The sequence below is a fragment of the Sycon ciliatum genome, chromosome 2 (genome assembly GCF_964019385.1).
Source record: "Sycon ciliatum chromosome 2, ocSycCili1.1, whole genome shotgun sequence".
Lineage (NCBI taxonomy): Eukaryota > Metazoa > Porifera > Calcarea > Leucosolenida > Sycettidae > Sycon > Sycon ciliatum.
Window position 1 is genome coordinate 21,752,556 of NC_088644.1, and position 23,421 is coordinate 21,775,976.

The 23,421-nt window shown below is 49.3% G+C and overlaps 1 protein-coding gene across 6 annotated transcripts in view; it reads left to right on the top strand.

Annotated features, from left to right (window-relative positions):
- LOC135809194 (low-density lipoprotein receptor-related protein 4-like) overlaps positions 1-23,421 on the top strand; it is a 69,779-nt gene that overhangs the window by 16,242 nt on the left and 30,116 nt on the right. For all 6 annotated transcript variants that reach the window (XM_065322478.1, XM_065322479.1, XM_065322480.1 and 3 more), the window contains exons 6-19: positions 977-1,099; positions 1,664-1,807; positions 2,632-2,760; positions 3,067-3,189; positions 3,785-3,963; positions 4,801-5,003; positions 6,108-6,502; positions 11,080-11,211; positions 11,898-12,318; positions 13,118-13,208; positions 13,823-13,936; positions 14,427-14,640; positions 16,677-16,817; positions 17,449-17,727. In XM_065322478.1, the coding sequence (XP_065178550.1) occupies positions 977-1,099; positions 1,664-1,807; positions 2,632-2,760; positions 3,067-3,189; positions 3,785-3,963; positions 4,801-5,003; positions 6,108-6,502; positions 11,080-11,211; positions 11,898-12,318; positions 13,118-13,208; positions 13,823-13,936; positions 14,427-14,640; positions 16,677-16,817; positions 17,449-17,727 (2,688 nt within the window). The remainder of the gene's footprint in view (positions 1-976; positions 1,100-1,663; positions 1,808-2,631; positions 2,761-3,066; positions 3,190-3,784; positions 3,964-4,800; positions 5,004-6,107; positions 6,503-11,079; positions 11,212-11,897; positions 12,319-13,117; positions 13,209-13,822; positions 13,937-14,426; positions 14,641-16,676; positions 16,818-17,448; positions 17,728-23,421) is intronic.

Consider the following 23,421-nt stretch of genomic DNA (forward strand, 5'->3'; position numbering starts at 1 on the left):
AAATCCATGCAGTGACAAACATCACACCCGCAGCACATCAAGACTGCAACGACAGCTACACATCACGACACAAAGAATATGCAAACGGAATAATGCCAGCAGAAGACAAAGTGACGCAAACAAGAGACCAGAAATGCAGCAAGCAACTTGAAGAGCTCTGTGCGACCTTTGTTAGCAACATACTTCTGAGGGGTGTAGGAGAGAAGATTAATTGCACGCAGCAACAAAGTTGCTATTTTTTGTTACTGAACCAATATTGCACTCAGGAACAAAGTTGCTATTTTCATTACCAAACCTGCTCTCAAAACATGTCCAAGTTTTTCAACCCATTGTCATTAGTAGATACATGGGAATGGATGAAAGAAAGTCGCAACAGTGCAGTACACAATGCAAAAGAAAAGGCACATGATGAGACTTGGCGCTACCGATAGCCCATCACGTCATTAGCCACGCCACTTGTGTCTTCTGATAAAGGGTTTCAGCACCTTGACATACCGGTGCGAGCATAGCTCTAGGTCTGTTGTGTTTAAACCAGCGCCTTCTCTTTCCTTTTCGCTTCCTCATGTAAATAAGTGAATGGTTGGCGCTTGCGTTAGATCTTAGTAAGCGTCTTTTCTATTGCAGTGTGTAATGGATTGTTGTGACTGTCTCTTCGTCATTCCCATGCATCTACTGATGAGAATGGTTTGAAAAGCTTTTTGGAAATGTTTCGACAGTTGATTTAGCAATGCTGTACTTGCCAAATCTGTACTGCTGCTGGGTGTGTTGCTGCTGCTTTTGCTGCTACTGCCATTGTCTTGCTGCTGCTGCTGCTGCTGTTGCTGTTGCTATTGCTGCTGTTGCTGCTGTTGCTGTTGCTATTGCTGCTGTTGCTGCTGCTGCTGCTTGTCTTGCTGTTTCAATGTTTGTGGCTAGTACCGAGCTGAGTGTTGCTACGTTTCCTGTTTTCCGATGTTTCTGTTCAACTTGATTCCAGTTTTTCGGTGCAATTCTTCGGAGTTTCGCTGCATCAACGCCCCGCTGTGTATAGCTGATGCACTAACTTGTGACGGCAAAGCTGATTGCCCTGATGGCAGCGATGAAGCTCTTGCATCCTGCGGTCAGTCCTGATTATATACACTTGGTCATTTTCATGCAATTCCACATGCGCGTGAGCTTTAGAGAGAGAGAGAGAGGGGGGGGGGGGGGTGGGGCCCAGGTTGTGCTGTGTCTGAGTCCTGATACAGATTCTCTCTCTGGCTGACTTTCCTCTTTGCACCTCAGTCGTGCTCAGATTTTACTGTTGTAAGTAACTTGTAACCTTATTTAGCATCTTCCGCCGTTATGGAAAACCCCGCCACGAAACAAACTGAATTCTAACAGCAAACATCAGCGGAATAGGCTCACGTCCATTACAAATGAGGATGGCCTTCTTGTTGAAATCATGTTGACAAAACAGGGCCGTAGCACCCGGTCCAGCCAATCCTGCCGGGACCTTTTTCCCTTAAAAACGTCGACCTACCCAAGTCGTGCAAAACGGGTTTTTCATCAATAATTATTATGTTCATTTCCGGTCAAGTATCCCATTTGGCCAGACCGGCACCTGAAGTCTATGGCCCTGCAATGATACCGCCACACAGGTGGGTTTTTTTTAATCTCCCCCTTGTGTGCTGCCTGTCTGCAGGTCACCGCTGCTCCCCAGATACGTACAGGTGCGCAGGTGGTCAGCAGTGCATAGACGAGAGATTGGTGTGCAATGGCTTCACAGACTGCAGCGATGGTTCTGACGAGGCAAATGCACTTGGAAACTACACTGTCTGCTTGAACCGTAAGCACTCTTCTGCAGATAGCAGTCGACTCTCTGTTCTGTTTCAGGAAGGAGAAAGAGAAGAAAAGAAGATTAAAAAAGAAAGAGGTGTTACCATGCACGTGCCGATATGTCCCAGACACAGAACTCCAGAAACACAGTCCCTTGTCGGGAGAAGATGGTGGAGGTAGGAGTATGGGTTGGCCCACTGTTTAGCTTCATGAATAGAAATCCTCGTTGAGCTACCTGTTCCATTGCAAGTACATGTACTGGTAGGTATCTGACATAGAACGGGTGGGCAACTCTGCCGTTTCATGTTGCACCTGCATGGCTGGCATATCCTGGCGGCCATCGCTGTAAACTGCTCAGCATTGGCTTGCAGGACTTATGGTTGAGGAAAACACGGTGGATGACACAACCATGGCTGTACCTGTTGTGATGCCTCCAACTGCCTTGCATAAGAAGACTGCACTAGTTTGGATGGCTGAAGCTACGTGAAGCATATACAATCATCACCTTTATGAAAAATAGCGCCATCTACATGCACGCCTGCACGCGTGTACACACACACACACACACCACACACACACACATGCACTCACATGCACTCGCGCGCATGCCTGCTCCCGCACACACACCACATGCATACCGGTATGTGAGCGCATGCACGCATGCACGCACACACACACACACGCTAACCAACTCGACTCCGCATTCTAACGCCAGGTTTGTTTTGGAAGTGCGTTCACTGGCCGTGCCCTGTAGGATGTTGGTCTGAACAATGTAGCCTTCAAATTTGTATACTGATATGTGTGTGTGTGTGTTTGTGTGTGTTTGTTGTGCAGGTTTCCAGCAGAACGAGTCATCCCTTGCCACTGATTGTACCGGCAACATGGTGTGTAAGGCCAGTACTGGACCAAGCTGTCCTGCGGGATACACACTCAACAACGTACTCTCTGGTGCCATCTGTGTTGGTAGGTCTACTACTAATCAGCCAGTGTAGCTTTGCAGTGTTGAATCGCACTGTAAAAGGAAGCAGTGGTCTGTGGAAACTTGTCAGGAGCGGAGCGGTGCAAAGAGCATTGTATAGAACATGTGCAAGTGACAGAGTTCACCCTGTGAGCAGCCAACTCTCTCTTTACCGAGTGCGATCGTGTGAGGGTGTGTAGAGGAATAGGGTTAAATTGGTCGAGAAGTGCTGCTCCGCTTCTCTTAGTATGCACCGGTACACGTACGGTGGTATTTGTGATTCTGTATGTGTGTTGTGTTGCATGTGTCAGATCAGGATGAGTGTAGTGAGCCCGGTGCGTGCAGCCAGGCGTGTGTCAACCAAGCAGGCAACTTCTCCTGTAGCTGTTCCACGGGGTACACGTTGGAGAATGGCACGATATGTGTACCCTCAGGTAGGTCCTGCAAGCCGTTGCACATTGCACTGTGTGTGCGTGTATTCCAGTTTTGAATTCAGCCGCTGCACACTCTACTCTACCTGTGAGTCTTGACTTGTGATCCCATTGTGAGTTACTTGGACGTAAGTCAGTTGTCAATTAATCATTGCTTGATTGGTATGGAGTGTGGCCTGAATGCCACACTCTTTGCCTTTTGGATATACACTATGCCGCTGTACTTGTATGTGCATCATACGAATAGTATTCATCTCAGCCAGGTCCGGCCTCACGCTGCACTGTGAGTCCACGAAGGACAACCAAGCTGCTGGTTGAGATAAACGGACCGGTAGTTTTTTTTGTGCTGACGTCAACTATACATGTAAAATGGTGCTGCTGAAACCCTTTCTACACTGATTACTGTAGAGTGAGGTATCCTTGTGGCAATCCACCATCACCCGCACCACCACCGCTGCCGCCACCGCCGCCAGCACCAGCAGCAGCGTACTGGCTGAGCATTGGGTGGCAAGCGTAAGTGTTAGTGATGCTTCAGAAGTGTTCGCTCTTGGCTAGTAGTCTGTGTGCGTCTGGTGTGTTCTCTCGTTGTGTGCTACAGCTCCGGGGGTAGCACTCTTGGTTGCTAATGAGGTGGATATCCGCGTCATTGAAGGTGGTGTTGACACAATTGTGGTTCCGAAGCGCCGCAGTGCCGTGGCCGTGGACTACCACTATACACAGGATATGCTCTTCTGGGTGGACTCTGTTACTAGTGGCATCTTTGCTTCAGATCTGCAGGTAAAAATAAATTCATAGTTCTTCTTGCCGGTAGCAATTGCAGGCTTGTAAAAGTAAAGTTACCACCGGCTTAACCGGCGTTGAGAAACACAACCAGCTTAGAGAAGTTTTGCAGGCTTGTACAGGCCATCAGAGACCGGCAGATTGGCCGAGCAACCACTAGGAGTGATTGTCGTCTTGGCCATGGCAACTGTGCAGCTCGTACAGCATCAGCTTGCGTTTGGCCACGGCTGTGGTGCTTTTCTGTTGTTGCTGTTGCTGTTGACGTGGATAGAGATAGAACTGCACTGCAGGTATTATATTCCTGTAGGCGTGGGATGATGTTGATACTGATTAGTGATTACTGTAACACGGGGTAACGTTTGCGACAATCAATGTTTGCGTTTTACAAATTGAGACTGGTTTGCGCTGTTTAATGTTTGCGATTGAATACATATGAGTCGAGTCAGTCCTTGCACTGAACTTTACATGGCGCAAGTTTGCGTTGTTCAAAGTTTGCGATTCGGGGCCGCTCGCAAAATTCGCAAACATGTTTACGTCGCAATAGTTACCCGTTTTACAGTCCTAGTACTCGTCAGAGAAGATATTGAATGTCATTGTGTATTGTACTTGTGGCTCAACAGCTCGAGATGAGTTTGAATGTTGTGGGGCTTGATTTGAGGCAAGGTGGAAGAAGTACTTCGAGATACGGTACATTCTCAACTACAAACCACCATGCTTACTGTTGGTAGGAACCCGGTCTATGCCACCATATAAATCATTGTTAGGAAGGAGGTCATTCGGTTTGAACCCGCCTGTCTGCTGTGTTGACTTTTCACCCTTTCATGATTTTCTTAGGGTGGAGATGCTCGACAGATTGTGGATGCCCTGCTGTCGAAACCTGAGGGCATTGCAGTTGATTGGGTGCACGATCGCATCTACTGGACGGAGACCACCAAGGGACTGATTGAGACGTCCCTGCTGGATGGCAGTCAGCGCACTACATTACTTGGCTCACAGCTGTACAAGCCTGTGTCCCTAGCTATTGATCCATGTAGCCAGTGAGTACAAACACTGTGTCCCTAGCTATTGATCCATGTAGCCAGTGAGTACAAGCACTACCGATAATGCGGTATGCTAGGCACTGCAGTGAACTGCCCCTTCCTTAAAATAACCTCCACCCCAACACCACTCTCACCCCCAACACCACCATCATTGTCACTCGCAGCACTGAATTACTCTAATTTCAGACATTTTCGGTGCTCAAAATTTTCGGTATGAGGGCAAAAGGCCAGGTTAGGTGAACAGAAATTTTTGGTACAGAGAAGCATTTCCCTATTGGATTATGTGTGTTAGTGCTTTTTTTCGGTGTAGTGAATTTTTAGGTATGAAACAGATGCACCGAAAGTACTGAAAATAAAAGTACAGTCGAATGTCACTTATCTGGTCGCCAGTTATCCGAGCACGTCGGTTATCCGACAAGCCCGGGAGTGGTAATTTTATGACTCTCAACAGTAAAATTCTAAAAAAAATTGTTTTTTTGTATATTATAATTATGGTGTAATATGCATTTACTTGAAGTAGATGTGGTGAAGTATGCTAACATGTATGTGTACATGGAGCAATTCATGGCTATGCATGAATATAATTAGGGTATTGTGTACATAAATCAGTGAAATCCAGCCATATATGCACATAAAAAATGATATCAGTTATCCAACATATCCAGTTATCCAACATGCCTGATTCCCGAAGTGGTCGGATAAGTGACATTCGACTGTACGCCGAAAATTTGTGTAAATTACAGTATGCTGTCCACAATGTAGAGTGCTGTTTGTGACTGTGTTGATGAATTGCTCAACATGCTGCGTACATACATGTAGGTGGCAGTCACCTTTGGTCTGGCCAGGACTTCCATGAATGTGTATGTGTGTATGTGTGTGTGTGCGTGCATGCATGTTTACTTGTCAGCACACGAAGCACAGAAGCCATATTATAATTTTTCGACTAGGCCTTTCATTCCATTACTCTTCAGGTCGAATACAATGGTGATTAACAAGGTAGTAAGCAAGTCCTTATAACCGTGTACTTGTTTACTTGTGCATGTATATAACAATGTAGTTATGTGTGCATGCGTCTGACATTCTCATGTTAATGTGATGCAGCCATCTGTACTGGACGGATGTCAGCAATGTTCCCCGCATAGAACGCTGTGATTTGGACGGCTCTCGGCGTGTTGTCATCCATGGAGACAACTTATACTGGCCCACTGGCTTGACCCTGGACTTGGAAAACCGGCTCATGTATTTCTCAGACAATAAGCTGCATACCATTGAGGTATCCAGCCTGGATGGAAGTCATCGTAGGTTCCTGGTGACTGCGGGACTGCGTCACCCGTTTTCCTTGTCTCAATTTGCCGGCAATGTGTATTGGAGCGATGTGCGGCGTCAGACATTGTCCGCAACCAATCAGTTTGTGTCCAACTCCGTCGAGACGATCTCAATCCGCTTGCACCTGCCTACTGATGTTAAAGTGCTTCATCCGCTCAGGCAGAAGACATGTAAGTAGGGGTGTGTGCAATGCATGTGTAGCTCAGGCAGAAATATGTAAGTAAGGCTGTTGTAACCGAATGGCGCCTAGTAGCATGCACTATGATCCGACACACCGCCAAAGACAACAACCGACCGCTCCTTCGTTCTAAGATTCTGTTGAGTAAGAAAAGTGTACGGTATTAGATGTGACCAAAAAGATACAGTGAAAGAAAAACCTAGCAAAGCATTGCAAGCATTGCAAGCATTGTTGGTTCGGCTGCACGCTTGTGCAAACATACAGATCGACAATGTTGGGCGGAAACCAAACACCACAACTTTTTCAGAAACTAACTTGTTCACACCTACTTACAATCATGAGTCCATACCGACGGTCCGTGTCTGGTCTGGTCTGTTATGTTAGCAACCTAGAATGCATTGACAACTAAGGTTCTCCAAAGAAAAGAACCAACAATCCACCAACAGCTAAACAAGAGAACAGCGAAATGCGTAATGGGTCTTGCATTTGCTAGCTTGCTCCTAACTAAGCACGCGCCAAGTTAGACTGATAACACAACACATATACAGTTTCAGGAGCCATAGCGCTGTGGTGGCTTAATGGCAGATCTGTCTCGCAGTGACATGCGGATGCCGCCATCCCCTATGCTGGGCTCAGGACCTGGCAGCACTGATGCTGGCTGGCACAGATAACCACTATCCGTTGCCGCTGCATTATCGTCCATCAGCACTGTTGGTTGGGCCATGTCACGGGCGACATCCCTCTTGATGATCTCCACATTGACAATCTTGTCCGCTGAGTGTGGATCGGCAGCCCGGGTGATGACAACTGTTGACGGCGACACAACGCGAACGATGCGCCACCCAAGCTCGTACAGTGCCAGGCATTTGCAGCTCCGGGAAGGCCGCCGTTGGTGCAAATGCCAACAAGTGCCTCCGCGACACTGACACCATCATGGCGGGCTACGGGTACGACTTCCACCCACCGTGTGAACATGTCCACACACACGAGGACATAATGGTAGGAACTACTGCGGCTGGGCCCCAGCTCTAACGTATCAATCTGGATGACTTCCCACGGCCTGGTTGGTAGGTCGCTTCTCGCGGCAGGAGGGTTGGGCTCTCCTCGCGACGGGTTCGCTGCACGGCACGACCTGCAGTCTCGGACGACTTCCCGGCAGCGTTGCACCATCTGTGGGAAATGACAGCACTTCCGAAGACTGCCCCACATGGTCTCCCAGTTACCATGCCCGGTGTTGCGGTGAGCAGCAGCGACGGCTTCACTCTGCAGTGCAGTAGGCAGGACCGGTACGATCACATCACCATCGACGGGGTCCACACGACTGAGGTACAGGACGCCATCAATAACGCGGAGCTGACCCTTCCATTTCTTGTACAGCTGGCTCGTCACTTGCTTTCCATCCTGTAGCTGTGTCACTGTCAGCTGCACGTCCGCATCTACCGCTTGGCACCCGCGGATAGATCGCATCGACGCTGGCCCCTTCATAGAACTTGCTGGTAGTGCTGCTGCGATTTCACCTGCTTCCTCCCGATAGGGAGGCCATGAGGTTGGCACGCGGGTGAGCCGATCTGCAACGTTCGACTCCGAGGGGACCCACTCCACGGACACCGTCATGCCAGCAGCAGCCACAGTGTCCTGAAACACCTGCAGGCGGAGACGGACGAGAGACTCGTGGAGACCCCCCCCCCCACCTTCACGCGATGAGTATTCTGCGAGACCGCGCTCCGCCACCCAGCAACCATCTTCGAGTCGGTCACGATGGTCAGGTTCTTGACGTTCCACCGGATGGCCATATCCAGCGCCTTCAGAGACGGCTAGAGCTCCGCCACATTGATGTGACGCTTGTCTGCTTTGTCTCGCAACCACGAACCGTCCTCGACAACCTTGCCATCCTGCGTCAGCGCCGTGGCAATTGCCAGGTTCGATGCGTCACAATACGCTCGCCATGTACCCATCGTTGGGTCGGCGTACCACACTCCGATAACGGGGTCATCATTGCACAGGCGGTGAACAATGTCGCGGCAACACTTCAAGATAGCTTCCGGTACAGCCTGATCCTATGCCACCTCTGACGTGCAGGCAAGGCGCTTGACATACGAACACGATGGGCGCAGCCAGGCTTACACAGGGTAGTGCCCAATCACTCGGCCACACCAACTAAATAGTTCACGCTTCGTTGGCTCGTCGGGTAGCTGCAGAGACACGCCTTCGCGACGCGTCCACGACACACTCCCCTCGTTATCAGCCTGAAGTTGCAAACCTAGCACACGCGCTCTCACGGCTGGCTCTGTCTTGTCCGCCCATTGCCTTTGGACCTCCCACGCCTTGTCAGCCGTACTCCACCGGAGGATCATATCTGATGCCCGCAGCACAACATCGCCATTGCTGAGCTTCTCCACGTCCTCGTGGTGGAAGTCTTCAGCGGCTGCTTGTGCTTCTGACTCGGGCGTGATGGATGCTCATCTGGGGTGCTCGACACCAACACCAATGGGCATGCAGCATTGACGGTCCCGAATACAACCCCCACCAGTTCACCTGCGTCATACTGCATATGCACGCCACCCAGCGTCGCGATGCTGTTAACTCCAATCAACACGTCAGCCTCCACAATAGACAGGTCGTCCACCACCAGCATGTCAGTCTCGGTCTCAGGTAGGCGAACCACAGCACTATCCAGCCGTGAGATCGTACACTCCACGACTCCACGGACATCCACCGGACTGCCATCGATCACATTAATTGTCGATGACGTAGGCCTGATATCCAAAGCTAGGTCGGTTGCCAGGGCGCTAGCTACAAGGAAACGGGATGCACAGGTGTCTACAGCAGCTATTACATGCTTGCTTGGACCGCCGAACCGTTTGATGTCCACAAAGATCCGTGGCAGACTGTCACCTCCACTGCTCAGGCATAACACCTTGGAGTTACCATGATCAACAGAGTGCACAGGAGCAGCAGCTGCACTCCCACCACGCTGCTTCCTCTGCTTGAAGGCCTTGAACTCCGCACAATCTCTCATCATATGCCCAGCCTCATCGCAGAATAAACACGTCAGCTGGCTGTGTTTGGCTTGCTTGTGGCTACCGGTGCCACCACTCGTGCTCGCAAGGCAGTTCCGCTTGAAGTGGCCAACTTGACCACACTTGTAACACAGGACACGTCTTGCGGAGCCGCGACCTGCACCTGCTGCAGCGGTCATCCTGGAAGAGCTTGATGGAGCCCGATCGTCTAGAGCACCGTAGCTCACTGCTGCCACACCGGGCTTCATTGATCGCTCCACGCTTCTAAGCCGCCTGACGTACTCCACGCAATCGTCGATGGTATCCGTTTTTACACTCATACGGAGCTCCTTCGCAAACTGAGAGGGGAGCCCGGAGAGAAACTGCCCGATCACTATTTTATTCTTCCCGTCAGCATCAACCTGCTCACCAGACAAGGTGAGAAGCCTCTTCAAGTCTGCTGCGAAGTTGTCCACCGACTTGTCTCCTCGCAAGATCCTGGACGTAAACATCGAGTATGCTTGATCCGGTGCCATCCCGAAAGCGGCGGTCAGCTTCGCTTTCACATCGGCCGGCTTCTTCTGATCCGCTGCCGCCATCTCGTTCCACACGGTGACCGCCTCACCCTCGAGATAGAGCGGTAGATTCGCCATCTTCTTTTCGTCCGAGTCCCACTTCTGCAAGTCCGCGAAAACTGAGAACTTCGCCCAGAATTCGCTCCGGTTGTCCCGACCCCCACGGAACGGTCTCAAGAAGCATTCGACTTTGGCCATCTCGCACTGCTACCCTTTCGCCCGACTAATCCGAGTTACAACACAAACTCCCGAGTCCCGGGTTTCGGCACCAAAAAGTGCTGTAACCGAATGGCGCCTAGTAGCATGCACTATGGTCCGACACACCGCCAAAGATATCAACTGACCGCTCCTTCTTCGTTCTAAGATTCTGTTGAGTAAGAAAAGTGTACGGTATTATATGTGACCAAAAAGATACAGTGAAAGAAAAACCTAGCAAAGCATTGTTGGTTCGGCTGCACGCTTGTGCAAACATACGGATCGACAATGTTGGGCGGAAACCAAACACCACAACATTTTCAGAAACTAACTTGTTTACACCTACTTACAATCATGAGTCCATACCGACGGTCCATGTCTGGTCTGGTTTGTTATGTTAGCAACCTAGAATGCATTGACCACATGGATTCGACCACACTGTGTGCAATGCATGTGGAGCTCAGGCAGAAGACATGTAAGTAAGGCTGTGTGCAATGCATGTGTAGCGCAGACGGCCATGTGCAGTCAATTGTATCACTTAATATCCTGTCACCAGCAATACTACTGAAGTAGTACCGTTGTAAGTCGGACAACTAATACGTATATGTATGTCCCCCCCCCCCATCTGTAGGTCCTCGATTTCGACGTCTGTGTGTGCATGCGTCTGTGTGTGAATGTGTCTGTGTTTGCGTGTGTGTGTGTGTGTGTGTGTGTGTGTGTGTGTGTGTGTGTGTGTGTGTGTGTGTGTGCGTGTGTGTGTGTGCGTGTGTGCATCTGTATGCTTGTGTATCGTTCTTCAGGCTTTAATGAAACAGCCCACCCATGCGTCAGGCAATGTGCGTACACCTGCATAAGTACGTCAGACGAGCTGGGCACATGTGCTTGCCCCCCTGGTCGTCGTCTTCTGGCAGACAATATCACGTGTGAAGGAGGTATGTGTTGACAGCCGTGTTGCCATCGTGAATTGCGCTTTCCTTCTTCTTCTTCTCTTTCCCTTGTTTTACCGCAGAGCACTAAGCAGCAGAAACAGAGGAGCACCGACAATGACACAAACAAAGGTGTTGATGTTCCGGTTGAATGAAGAGTATTGTAGCGGTGGGACACACTAACAGAACACACACATGCGCGTGCACACACACATACACACATACACACATACACACACACATGTTTCTTTGCAGTTGGATATCGCAGAAACAAGGAAAGCATTGGATATACAGTGGTGTGGGAAGAGAACAGAAAGGTTGATGGCATTCTACTACAGCATATGGCATATGCACTCATATTTCGAAGCAGTTCATTTATGGCATAAGGTGCCAGACACAATGGTGCCTATCTGTAGAATAGTACAAAAAGTGGTGCTTTCAGTTTTCCGTATAGGCAGTGTAGTGTGCAGTGTAGTGTGCAGTGTAGTGTGAGGTACCTTTTAAAAGTAGTCCGCTGCGTGTTTACGAGCGCGCAGACACACATGTGTGTGTGTGTGTGTGTGTGTGTGTGTGTGTGTGTGTGTGTGTGTGTGTGTGTGTGTGTGTGTGCGTGTGTGTGTGTGCGTGTGTGCGTGTGTGCGTGTGTGCGTGTGTGCGTGTGTGCGTGTGCGTTTGCCTGTGTTCATTTCTAGATCCGCAGACCTCCGTTGTGTTCACGGCGAGCGATGGCATGCGGCGTCTGTCGTTGGACTCACCTTCCACTTCCAGCGTGCGCTCTGAAACACCAGTGGTGACATTTAGCTCTGGTCTGCACAACATTCGCTTTGCAGATGTGTTTGTTTCCAGTACACCAGGCCTGGGCTATATCTTCATGGTAGATGATACACTGAATAGAGTGTTCCGCAGCAATCTGGACGGATCTAACCTCACAGAAATCATTTCCAGTGGGCTTGGCAAGCCGGCAGGGGTAGCGGTTGATTACCTCAACGAGAACTTATATTTTGCTGATGAGGCTTTGGGTCGTCTGTACATGACCGACTTCGACGGTACGAGGACACGGATGTGGAGCAACTTTCTCAGGCCGCGCAGTTTGGCCATCTGGCCCGAGCGAAAGTGAGTATGGTGTTGAGCACAGTGGTGGCATAAAGTCTCATAAAGTCTAATAAAGTCATAGTTCATACACTACAGTACCGGTATGTTATGTGCTTGTTCACGGCGGCGGAGCGGTGGCGCTGGCGGTGGCGGCACACTGCCTATACATGTTTTAGAAAACTGTCCGAAATACCTTTGTGTTATGCCGTATAGGACTAGAAGAGATGCCAGGACTGAAATACCTTTGTGTTATGCCGTATAGGACTAGAAGAGATGCCAGGACTGAAATACCTTTGTGTTATGCCGTATAGGACTAGAAGAGATGTCAGGACTGAAATATCTTTGTGTTATGCCGTATGGGACTAGAAGAGATGCCAGGACTGAAATACCTTTGTGTTACGCCGTATGGGACTAGAAGAGATGCCTGGACTGCTGGTTGTGCTGAACGCTCACGTTGGTAGAGTACTTACAAATGTATCTAAACATTCCCTATTTCATGTTCAGTGGTTAGAGCATCGCTGGCCTCGAGCAAAGGTCCCTGATTCGAGTCTTGGTGGTGACAGTCGATTTTTTCCTCAGACTTTTCCCGTTTGCATCTTTCCCTGAAACCAATGAATATGTTCATCAATATGTTTTTACATCTGCTGTTGCCCCATGCCCTACTAAGACTAATTTCCACTCTGTTTTTGGTTCCTTTGGTGCAACAACACATTGTTTCATTGTTTGAGGTTTTGTCTGTTGTAACGTTAGCCTTAAAAGGACTTCTAATTCTAGCTTGGCTTTGTTGTTGTTGTCGTCGTCGTCGTTGTTGTTGTTGCAGGCGTATCTTCGTCACAGATACCCTTCAGCCCCGATTGCAGTCGTTTAACCTGCTTGCTCAGGATCTGCGCATTGTTAAGACGTTTGATTTCGTGAGTTAATGTCCTCGTCCCCGTCTGTGGCGCGGGATGTGTGTAAAATACATTGTCAAAATAGCACTTTTAAAGCGCCAACGTGCTGGTTCTAAGGACTCGATTGCTACCTTGTTAATCACCATTGTATTCGACTTGAAAAGTAATGGTGCGAAAGGCCTAGTCGAATCTATAATTATGGCTTCTGTGCTTCGTGTGCTGATATACATTGTCACAACGGGATGTGTGTATTATACATTGTCTCAAAGAGATGTGCATATTATACATGGTCTCGAAAAACGAAAGGGATGTGCATGTGATACGTTGTAGATGGTCTCAAAGGGATGTGTGGATTATCCCCTATCTCAAGCCATTGTGTACAGTGTGTAGTTGTAGTGTTCTCCCATATTGCCTATGCTGCAGGCAACAGACTGACCTCGTGCGGTATAAACGTACATGGTATTATAGCGCAAGTGTTTGGAGAAGTACTCCTTGTCTCTCATTTACAAAAATGAGAAAATCCAGATAGTGAGTGGTCAAAGGGGAGGGGGGAGGGGTATATGCAGATTTTTTCTCCTGATCTGAACTGTCCCTAAATTGTCTGATGATGCATGTCATGTCTGCTCCTTATGCAGGACTTACCCCGGCTGATCTCACTGGACAAAGAAAACTCATTTCTGTACTGTTTCACCTACGGCTTTGAGTTCCCAGGTGTTTGGCGTGTGCACGTGGACAGTGGCGCAACTGAGGTACGCACTGCTCTGTATGCATGTGTGCGTGTGTGTGTGTATGTGTACATGTGTGTGTGTGTCAGTCAAACTAACATCAGCTGATACATTTGTAGATGCACTGTTCCTGTTAGTTCTTACTGATGTACTAATGCATACATAGTAAATACGAACTCAGATTTTGCGACATCAGCGGTAATTGGTGAAGAAAGTGTCTGCTCCGAACGTCCTATCTCGCTTCCTGCCGACTGACTTGACACTTGACTGACTCACGACTGCGTCTGGAACACACGAAAAGCCCGAGTGGAAGGTTCGACTGGCTTTTCGTGTGTACCAGACGCAGTCGCGAGTCAGTCAAGTGTCAAGTCAGTCGGCAGGAAGCGCGAGCTCCGACGTTTGGAGCATACACTTTCTTCAGTACTACTGTAATGCATGTCCAGTACTACTGTAATGCATGTCGAGTGTTTTTGTGACAATTAGTGTACTGTACCTGTTCTGTTTGCCTTTGCAGAGATTTGCTCCGTTGGACTTTCGCAGTCTAAGGAGTAGAAGAGGTCTTGCTGCACTTGGCGGTGTCATCTACTATACCAATCAATTCCTCTCTTCTATCTACTCTATGAACACGTCAAACAGTAGTGGTTCATCATCAAATCTACCAAGTCAGCGACTGTTGTCAGACGTGAACTCCATTGGCGATATTCTGCTCTACCCCAGCCCAGTGAACAGTATGTGTGTATGTGTATACGGTTTCTGTGTGTGTGTGTGTGTGTGTGTGTGTGTGTGTGTGTGTGTGTGTGTGTGTGAGTGTGTGTGTGTTTGTGTGTGTTTGTGTGTGTTTGTGTGTGTTTGTGTGTGTTTGTGTGTGTTTGTGTGTGTGTGTGTGTGTGTGTGTGTGTGTAGTTGTTTGGTCGTTTGTTGGCTGCGCGCCCCTTCTGCGGTCCCAGGCGCAGGTGGAGAGACGTTGTGGCTACTGACACGAAGTCCATTCCAAACTGGTTTGATTGCGCACAAGACCGGTCAGCTTGGCGAGAGCAGGTTCTGGTTTTTCAGCCTCCTCGGGCAGTAGAGAAATCCGTACTCTGCTCATCTTGCAACCGGGCTTTCTCTCGTCCTCAAGACAAGACACGGCACAAGTGTTTGGCTGAGCGCCAACTTCCCGTCCACCCACAGCGTGGTTCAGCACAGTGCGTCAGTTGCTGCCGATGGTTCCGTAGTAAGGGTGGGCTTGCAGTTCATCGCTGCCAGCCTGCACTCCCTGAACATGCAGATACGGCATTGACGGCGTCTCTCGCCAGTTGCTGCTTTCAGCATTGTCAACGCTGCAATCGCTGCTTCAAGTCCCGGGCTGGTTTTATCCGCCATAACTGCAACCGTGGAAAACGTCTTGCTGCAGCCGATAGGGAATCACTGCCGCTGATCTGCATGCATTTCCCGAAGCGTTTCCGACGACAGCAAGATTTGACGAGGCACCAGAAGTCCTGCCAATGACGGTGCCCTCCAAACTCTGGCCCCCTCCGGGGGTGACATTGCCCAATGGGCAGTCATGCTATAGTAGTAGTAGTAGTAGTTAGTGTGTGTGTGTGTGTGTTTGTGTGTATGTGTGTGTGCACGTTCATGCGTTGTGTCCATGTGTGCGTGTGTGCGTGCATGTGAATGTATGCGGTTCAATAGCCAATTGAGTCATCTTTCCAAGATTCCTTTTGAGTCTCTCTACCCTCTCCCGGGGAGACCCACGTGACCAGTTTTGGTAGTGAGCAACAATTACAAGTACAAGTGTGTGTGTGTGTGTGTGCACGCGCGCGCATATGTGTGTCCTGTTGCTACATTGGATGAAGTAGTAGTCACCACTGTGAAAGGGGAAGTCTGGTGAAAATTTATATTTCAGGGTCCGTAGAGTTTGGGGCGCTGAGCCGAATAGTGTTAGTCCCACGTGTCTCCGAAAAAGCGTTCTTGAGATATTTCTGTTTGAAAAACTGAGTTTCGGGGGAGGGGGGGGGGGGGCTGCGCTATGACGTCATGCGGCCGCTGATGTGAAAAGTCCAACTCACTAATGGCTGAAAGACGGGATAACCCCAAGATTTGCCGAACAAAAAATCTCAGGGAACGTAGTGTTTGTAACACTGAGTGGAATGGTCTTGGTGCGAAGAAGCTGCGACAAACGGTTCCTCAATCGAACGCGTTCCGAACAATGGCCACTCTGTACACAAATAGATGGTGTGGCTACCTAGCTGCACGCTGTGATGTCATCCCCTGGATCAGGTAGACTGAGCGCTCAAATTCGCACATGGTCGATTGGGCGTAGCTGACGAACCATGGGCCGCAGCCTCCTCGGACAAAGACCATTCGACTTAGCGTCCCAAACTCTACTGACCCTGGAATTTAAGCAAGGCGGTCGATAAGTGGCCCTTTATCTGCCAGAATATCCACTTCTTGGCTACTAGTACTCCATCAGTGTCCTTTGGCTTCATTCACTGCTGCTACTGATCTTTTCATGGGTTCACTATACATATATAAGAGAAAGGACTGAAATGTTACAAGTTATGACTATGACTATTAACAGTCCACCGAGGTGGCGAGATCGTATGCAATCAGACAGTGTGACAAGGCACAAAACTGACGGGGGCACTGAGACATTCAACGATCTGATCATAACTCGTAACATGTTGGTCTTTTCTCGTATACTAGTACATGAATACGATTGGCTCACCATCCAATATTTACTCTTGTTCTGTGTGTTGTATTGCTGTGTTGTGTATGTTAGGCAGCAGTGGCTGTCTGCAGGACAATGGTGGATGCCCGGAGAACACGATGTGCACTCTTGTCGACTTGGTCATCTCTGGACAGCAGTTCGACAACCTTCCCTACTGCGTGTGCCCGGAGAATGCGGTCGATTGCCAAGAGGGTAAGTGTGAGGGCTCTACTCTGAACATCGTTGTGTCTTTAATTCATGTGAGATGTCCGCTCACCCACAGGTTGTCGGAGGGCTCTGGCAAAACTCTGTCTTTATCCGGAAAAGTGACGAAACAGGAAGACAATGGTAGTGTGTCGTGTGCAAAACGTACTGGAAATGGATGTGGAGCATGTGATGAGACCTGCACACTCTTGGGGAGATCACATCCTCTCTCTGTGTGTGTGTGTGTGTGTGTGTGTGCGTGCGTGCGTGCGTGCGTGCGTGCGTGTGGGGGGGGGGGGGTCTATTATACTCTTGGTTACGACAAGCGAATGGCAGCACTTTGCTGGGCCGAATGGCAAACGCTCAATGTGCTACATGCTTTCAACATTGGGTACATCAACAACTTGCGAATAGTAATACATTTAAAACACACTGATTTTGTATACCTGAATGTTTTCTCCCTCAAGTTTGCCCTTGAGCAATATCTAATATTGGACGGTGTACACTGCTATCGTCCGTGCATGCGAGGGTCAATGCTCTGGTTGTTCTCCTCTGACAGGGTGTTTTGTGCTGTGTGTTTGCATGCTGTGTGTTTGCATGCTGTTTGCTGTGTGCTGTGTATGCCGTGTGCGGTGTGCAGATGTAAATGAGTGCGCAGTACTGTCTGCGTGCGGGCCAGACCAGAACTGCACCAACACGGTGGGTAGTTTCACGTGCTCCGGTCAGATGAACGAGTGCCAGTCGGCCTTTCCACCGTGCCCCGTTCACCAGCTCTGCATCGAGACACCTCGACACTTCTACTGCAGCAACTGCTCAGCAACTGAGTTTGTGTGCCACGCTCACGGTGATTGCGTGAGCAGACATCTTGTCTGTGATGGCAGGAAGGACTGTATGGACGGGTCGGACGAGCTGCGTTGTGGTACGTCATGCTGTCAATATCTCAATACAGAGCATCAGCAAGTCGAATTTTCGAGTGAAATTCGAGAATCGTCACAAAAAGCACTCAACAAGTCGAAACTAGGGCTTTGTTCGACTGTAAAAGGCCCGCGAACAGAAAATTAGTTTCGAGTCCAGCTCGCGTGCTCCATGTACATGAGCAGTGGTCTTGCACACTCATGCAGTGCAGAGCTGCAGTACTGAAAAATGAATACTACTGATGGAGCGGTACCCTCCTGCACAGCGCTCCATTACATGGAGCATTTGCAAGGCGCAGTCGTGACCTAGCCAAGGTAGCCACAAACAAATGTTACTTTTCTAGCAGAGCCTTGCTAGAGCGAAAACGGCTGATGACAGTCTCTTCATCGAGATCAGCCAAAGAGATCCTATCGCCAATGGCCTGAACCGGATGAAGCATCAGTCGCTTCGCTTCATCCTCAACGGCCGCGAGAAACAGCAGCAACTCCGTTCGGTCCAGGTGACCATCAGCAAAGAGGAGAAGCGAGTCCAACAAAATCGACTTGCTATGCTACTATACAGTAGAGTCGCGCGCCCAAGAACGTTGTTTCCAAGGGGTTAGCCTGGGACGTTCTTATTTTTTCAGCAATCTGGCTGCGTTCTTATAGCACATTCTTAGAAACAATCCGTCCTAGATCATATGTATCCCATACGCTGCCAGAAAACCAACACCGCCGTTCTTAGTTTTAGGCTGTGGCGTTCTTAGAATTTCAGGCTGGACGTTATTGGGCTCCACGTTCTTCAGCGCGCGACTCTACTGTAATCAAGAGTTATGTGCTCTTGCTATAAATGCAACAACCACGGCCATTGCGCATCTAAAAATGTTTACTTCTCGGGCTCGAAAGGAACTGGAGTGCCGGAGTCGAAAATGCTGCTGCGCTGCATGCTGAACCTCTTTTTCATTCGAATTTTCGAATTTTTTCGTTTTGACACGCTCGTAAATTGACCCGAAAATTCGACTTGCTGATGCTCCGTAATAACAATGATCCTTTTCTAATTGTCCGCAAACTCCAATGCAGCCACTTACATATTTAGAAAACTTCACTTCTCAACTCCAAAAACGGTCTCTTCACTGCGATTCAAATTAAAATGAAAGGGGAAGTATACCCTAAAATCAAATTTTCACCAGTTGTAGTCTTCGGGGTACTGAGTCGAATGGTCTTGGTCCGAGGAAGCTGGGACGCTCCCTTCCTCCTTTATTCCCAATCGAACTCGCGCACTTCCACCGAAACTGGGTGACTGCGCCCTACTAGATGGGGATTTGTATGCAAAAAGTCACTAAAAGTGCCGTTTCGTTCTTATAAAAGCAAGGATGACCGCGATTAGTCCATAACGACAGAAATTCCATGCCCAGAGCAAAGTCCATTCTACTTGTATACACATAATGAGACTTCGGGTATAAGGACACTTCGTGAATAAGGACACTTTTCTGATGCCCCGCCGAGTGTCGTTATACGCAAAGTTGACTGTATAATATAGAATTCACGGCTCGCGTGAGACTCAGTTAGACCGAGTTTTCCGCATCCTAAGAATTAAACGAGAGAGCTTGGAAGCTCAGGGCCCTACGCTATGCTTTTTTGCCTTGATGACCTAGACAAAAAAAGCATAGGGATGTTATAAATTTCTCCTTTTTTTTTAAAGACATAACCTGGGATTCGAACCCGCACTATCGCCCTGCATGCATCCCCCGATACACTTCGCATACATCCTACAGTGCATTTCAAAACTATAGACGCGTAGGGTTTTTGAAATATTTCAAATTTGGCTGGAACTTTTTGAGAATAGTTTTTCGGAATATTGCTCAGGATCGCTCCACAATTACTCTCATATAGTTTCTAAAGGATTGGATAACAGACGCCCAATTTGGAAAAAATTATGCACAAAGTGATCACAGATTCTATGTGGTATAGATGCTGGCATAACGGTTTTTGCCTAGGTACGCGTCTATAGTTTTGAAATGGACTGTAATTCTTCCAAGTTGCTTCACGTTATGATCTTGCATTTGAAAGCCCTATTTGAATATGCATTGTGGCCAGCCGTCTTTGATGGTACGGTACGGGATAGGTACGGGACAGGTACGGTCAAGGGTAATACGACACTGTCTAACGCCTTGATGACGGCAAAAAAAGCATAGGGATGTTATAAATTTTTCAATTCTCCTATTTTTTCAGGCATAACCTGGGATTCGAACCCGCACTATCGCCCTACATGCATTCCCCCATACACTTCGCATTCATACTCATTCTTCCAAGTTGCTTCACGATATGATCTTGCGTTTGAAAGCCCTATTTGAATATTGCGGCCAGCTGTATGTGGCCAGCTGTGTTTGATGGTACGGTACGGTACGGGACAGATACGGGATAGCGCCAGGCGTGACACAAACAAACAAACAAACACCAAATTAAAGCTGTGTGGACCCTGGCTAGCGCCAGACGTTAACGTCTTCTGCATAGCTACGGGAATAATTTATTTTTAATATAGAGGTTCTGCTCAACAAACTATGGAAGAGCAGCAATCTCAAGGTGAGTACTTTCCCCTGTCCACAGTGGAACACAGGTGAAACGAGGGTATTCAATGCGCAAAGCATCAGTAGTAAAGCCGGGATACAGTCTAGCGAGGGTCGATATTGGTGTGAACTAAGACTTGATTTAGTAACTACAGGTGGAATCCTGATAATTCGAACCCCAAAATGCCAGGGAAAACTTCTAATTATCCGGACATTCTCCAAACATGTACCCACAGCACATTGTGTACTTACCCCCCCCCCCCCCAAGAGTACATACCCCCAAGAGTACATACCCCCCAGGGCCGGCGCCACTGGTACGGCCGGTACGGCATGGCCGTACCAACTTCCCAAAAGGTCGGTCCACGTGGAACGTCCAAAACCGGGGAGAAAAAGCTTCGATGTATGATTTTTTTAGGCACCCAAGATGGCAGAGGTCGTATCTGTTCACAGGGGAGACAGATGAATCCCGGGACATACCACCCTGGGGCCTAATAAATACAACTCCGAGGAGAGGGCAACTTTGTCTATGGTTGATGTTTATTTTAGAACAAAGAGGAAGAAATGTTTCATGCGCATGCGTATATCTGGTGAGGGAGCTGACGTCACGCTGCGAGGTCGCTACAGTACTCCCCCACCAGAGAACAAGCACTGGGGCGAGGCGTGCCGAGTGAGGCGGGGACGGGTGGAGGCGTGCGCAGCTCCAAGTCCTGTGCCGGGCGTGTGGCTGCGTGCGTGCACAGTTGAGGTGGTACGGATGGTGGAGGTGGCCAATTTCCAGCTTGAGGCCAGGACGAAGACGGACGAATGCGGACGACTGGACAGTGTGCCGTGGCAGGATAGCGGGGTATCCAGATGGGCCGGGAGGGTGGCAGGGGCCACAGCAGCTCCGAGGCGGATCCAGTGTCGAGTGGTTTTACGTCAATAGCCGGCGATTGACGGGCAGCCAGAATGTGGTGCACGCAGGAACGGACTGCGGCGAAAACCGGTGATGGCTGGCAGGCTGACGGGCGGAAACAGCATGACGAAGGATGGCGGCGGCAGGAGGGCGTAGTCCGCAGCAGCTCCAGGTATGCTGAGGGCGGGTGGGCGGCGAGAGGCACCACAAATCCCAAATCCGATAAAGTCAAAATTCGTAAAACTATAACTAGTACTCCGCAAGCGCAGCGTCGGGGGTCACCAATTTAGGCACCCAAGATGGCAGAGGTCATATCTGTTCACAGGGGAGACAGATGAATCCCGGGACATACCACCCTGGGGCCTAATAAATACAACTCCGAGGAGAGGGCAACGTTGTCTATGGTTGATTTTTATTTTAGAACAAAGAGGAAGAAATGTTTCATGCGCATGCGTATATCTGGTGAGGGAGCTCACGTCATGCAGCGAGGTCGCTACAATTTTGTACAGGGAGTCGCCCAGAGTGCAGGATTTGCCGTTTAAATTCCAAAACAATAAAGGGGGAGGACCCCCAGATCTCCCTTAAAGATGGCCTTTCGGCCGCACCGCTCCGCGGAAGCTGCCTCTGGCCCTGCCCCCCCCCCCTCCCCCAGAGTACGTACCTTCCCCCCCCCCCCAGAGTACGTACCTTCCCCCCCCCCCCCCCCCCCAGAGTACATTACATAGTACATGCCCCCACCGTGCTGGGCGAGATGTAGCTTTATTACATTGCAGCACTGGGGCCAGACTGCTGCACCGATGGCCATGACAATGCACGTCCTGTCATGCTCGCCAAGAGCAATGTCCAGTGATCTAGCCAAAGCCGGCTCAGCCGGCAGAATGCCGGCTGGGAGGGCGACCTGCCGGCTGAGACAGCTCCAAGGGTAATTTTGGCCGGCTGCAGTCACCCCCATGTAGACTGTAGTGCCCCATATCCTAGGCGTAGGTATGTACAGTACAGTACAGTACATAGCACTGGCTACTCAGGCTCAGTGCTAGCTCGTCACCCAAGCTCAAATGCACTTGAGTATGCACTTGCGTACGTCAGTAAAATGTAACAGGTTGGGTCATGGTTCGCTGCTTCTGGTGGTGTACATGGCTGTGGCTAGGCTGGGTCTTGTCAGATGACCAATGACTATGTACACTGCATGCAGACATGACCTTGGTGAACACAATCATCTATGCTCATGTAGCTGTTTGCTTCCTTTTCCATATTTTGTTAATTTACCTATAATCACATTCACGTTCACAACTGCCTCATGAATGACCATAATTGGACGAAGCGAAAGGAGATGCAAGCTACAATGAAAGATTTGTAGTGGTGTGTGTGTGTGTGTGTGTGTGTGTGTGTGTGTGTGTGTGTGTGTGTGTGTGTGTGTGTGTGTGTGTGTGTGTGTGTGTGTGTGGATACGTGACTGATGGCGGGGGTCTGGGGGCGCAGCCCCCAGAACGATGCATTTTAACTGGAACGTGTTGGCCGGCTGGCATAAAATCCTGGCTAGACCTCTGATGTCGCTTACAGCAGGATGGACATGTGGGACTTTACAGTCTTGAACCACAGCACCTGAAATTGTACGTACTTATCTGCTTTGCCAGAGCATTCTGCTTATAGGTGGCGGTACTTAGACGCCATTATTGGATGCCATGGACTTCCAGACTTCTTTGTGGGCCTTGAAACTTGCCATCCGCGCAGGAAACTGCAGCGTGTGCTTACCACTTTGCACGATACTACAGACTTGGTAGAAGAAGATATCACGGAATGCGCCATCCAACTTGTCGACAATACTTTCTTTTCAGCAGCAGTGAGGGCATTTGCCCTTGCCTTCGGTTTCCTTTCCCTTTTGCTGCTCCGGCTTTGCAAAGCATTTGGGGAGATGGATGATTGCAGTACAGTTTCATCACACTGAACCTCTTCTTCTGCCGATCCCAAGGCCTGCTCTAAAACTCGAATAGTCTCCTCGTCCATATCGATTTACTCACAGTAAGTGATTCTCCAATTCAACCACTCCAGGTGCAAACCAAAATGAATTGGTTGTTAGCAGAAACGACACCGACAACATACACTGAATTTCCTAAAATGCAGTAAAAGGACTCACCGAAGAGTGCAAAGCCTGATTCGGCTCTACATAGCCAGGTCTTAGTCGAGCGTAATCGGATCTTTGCGTCATAATACCGTACAGATCTGATTCTGGGCATGTCCGGGTCGCGCGCAGGACATTT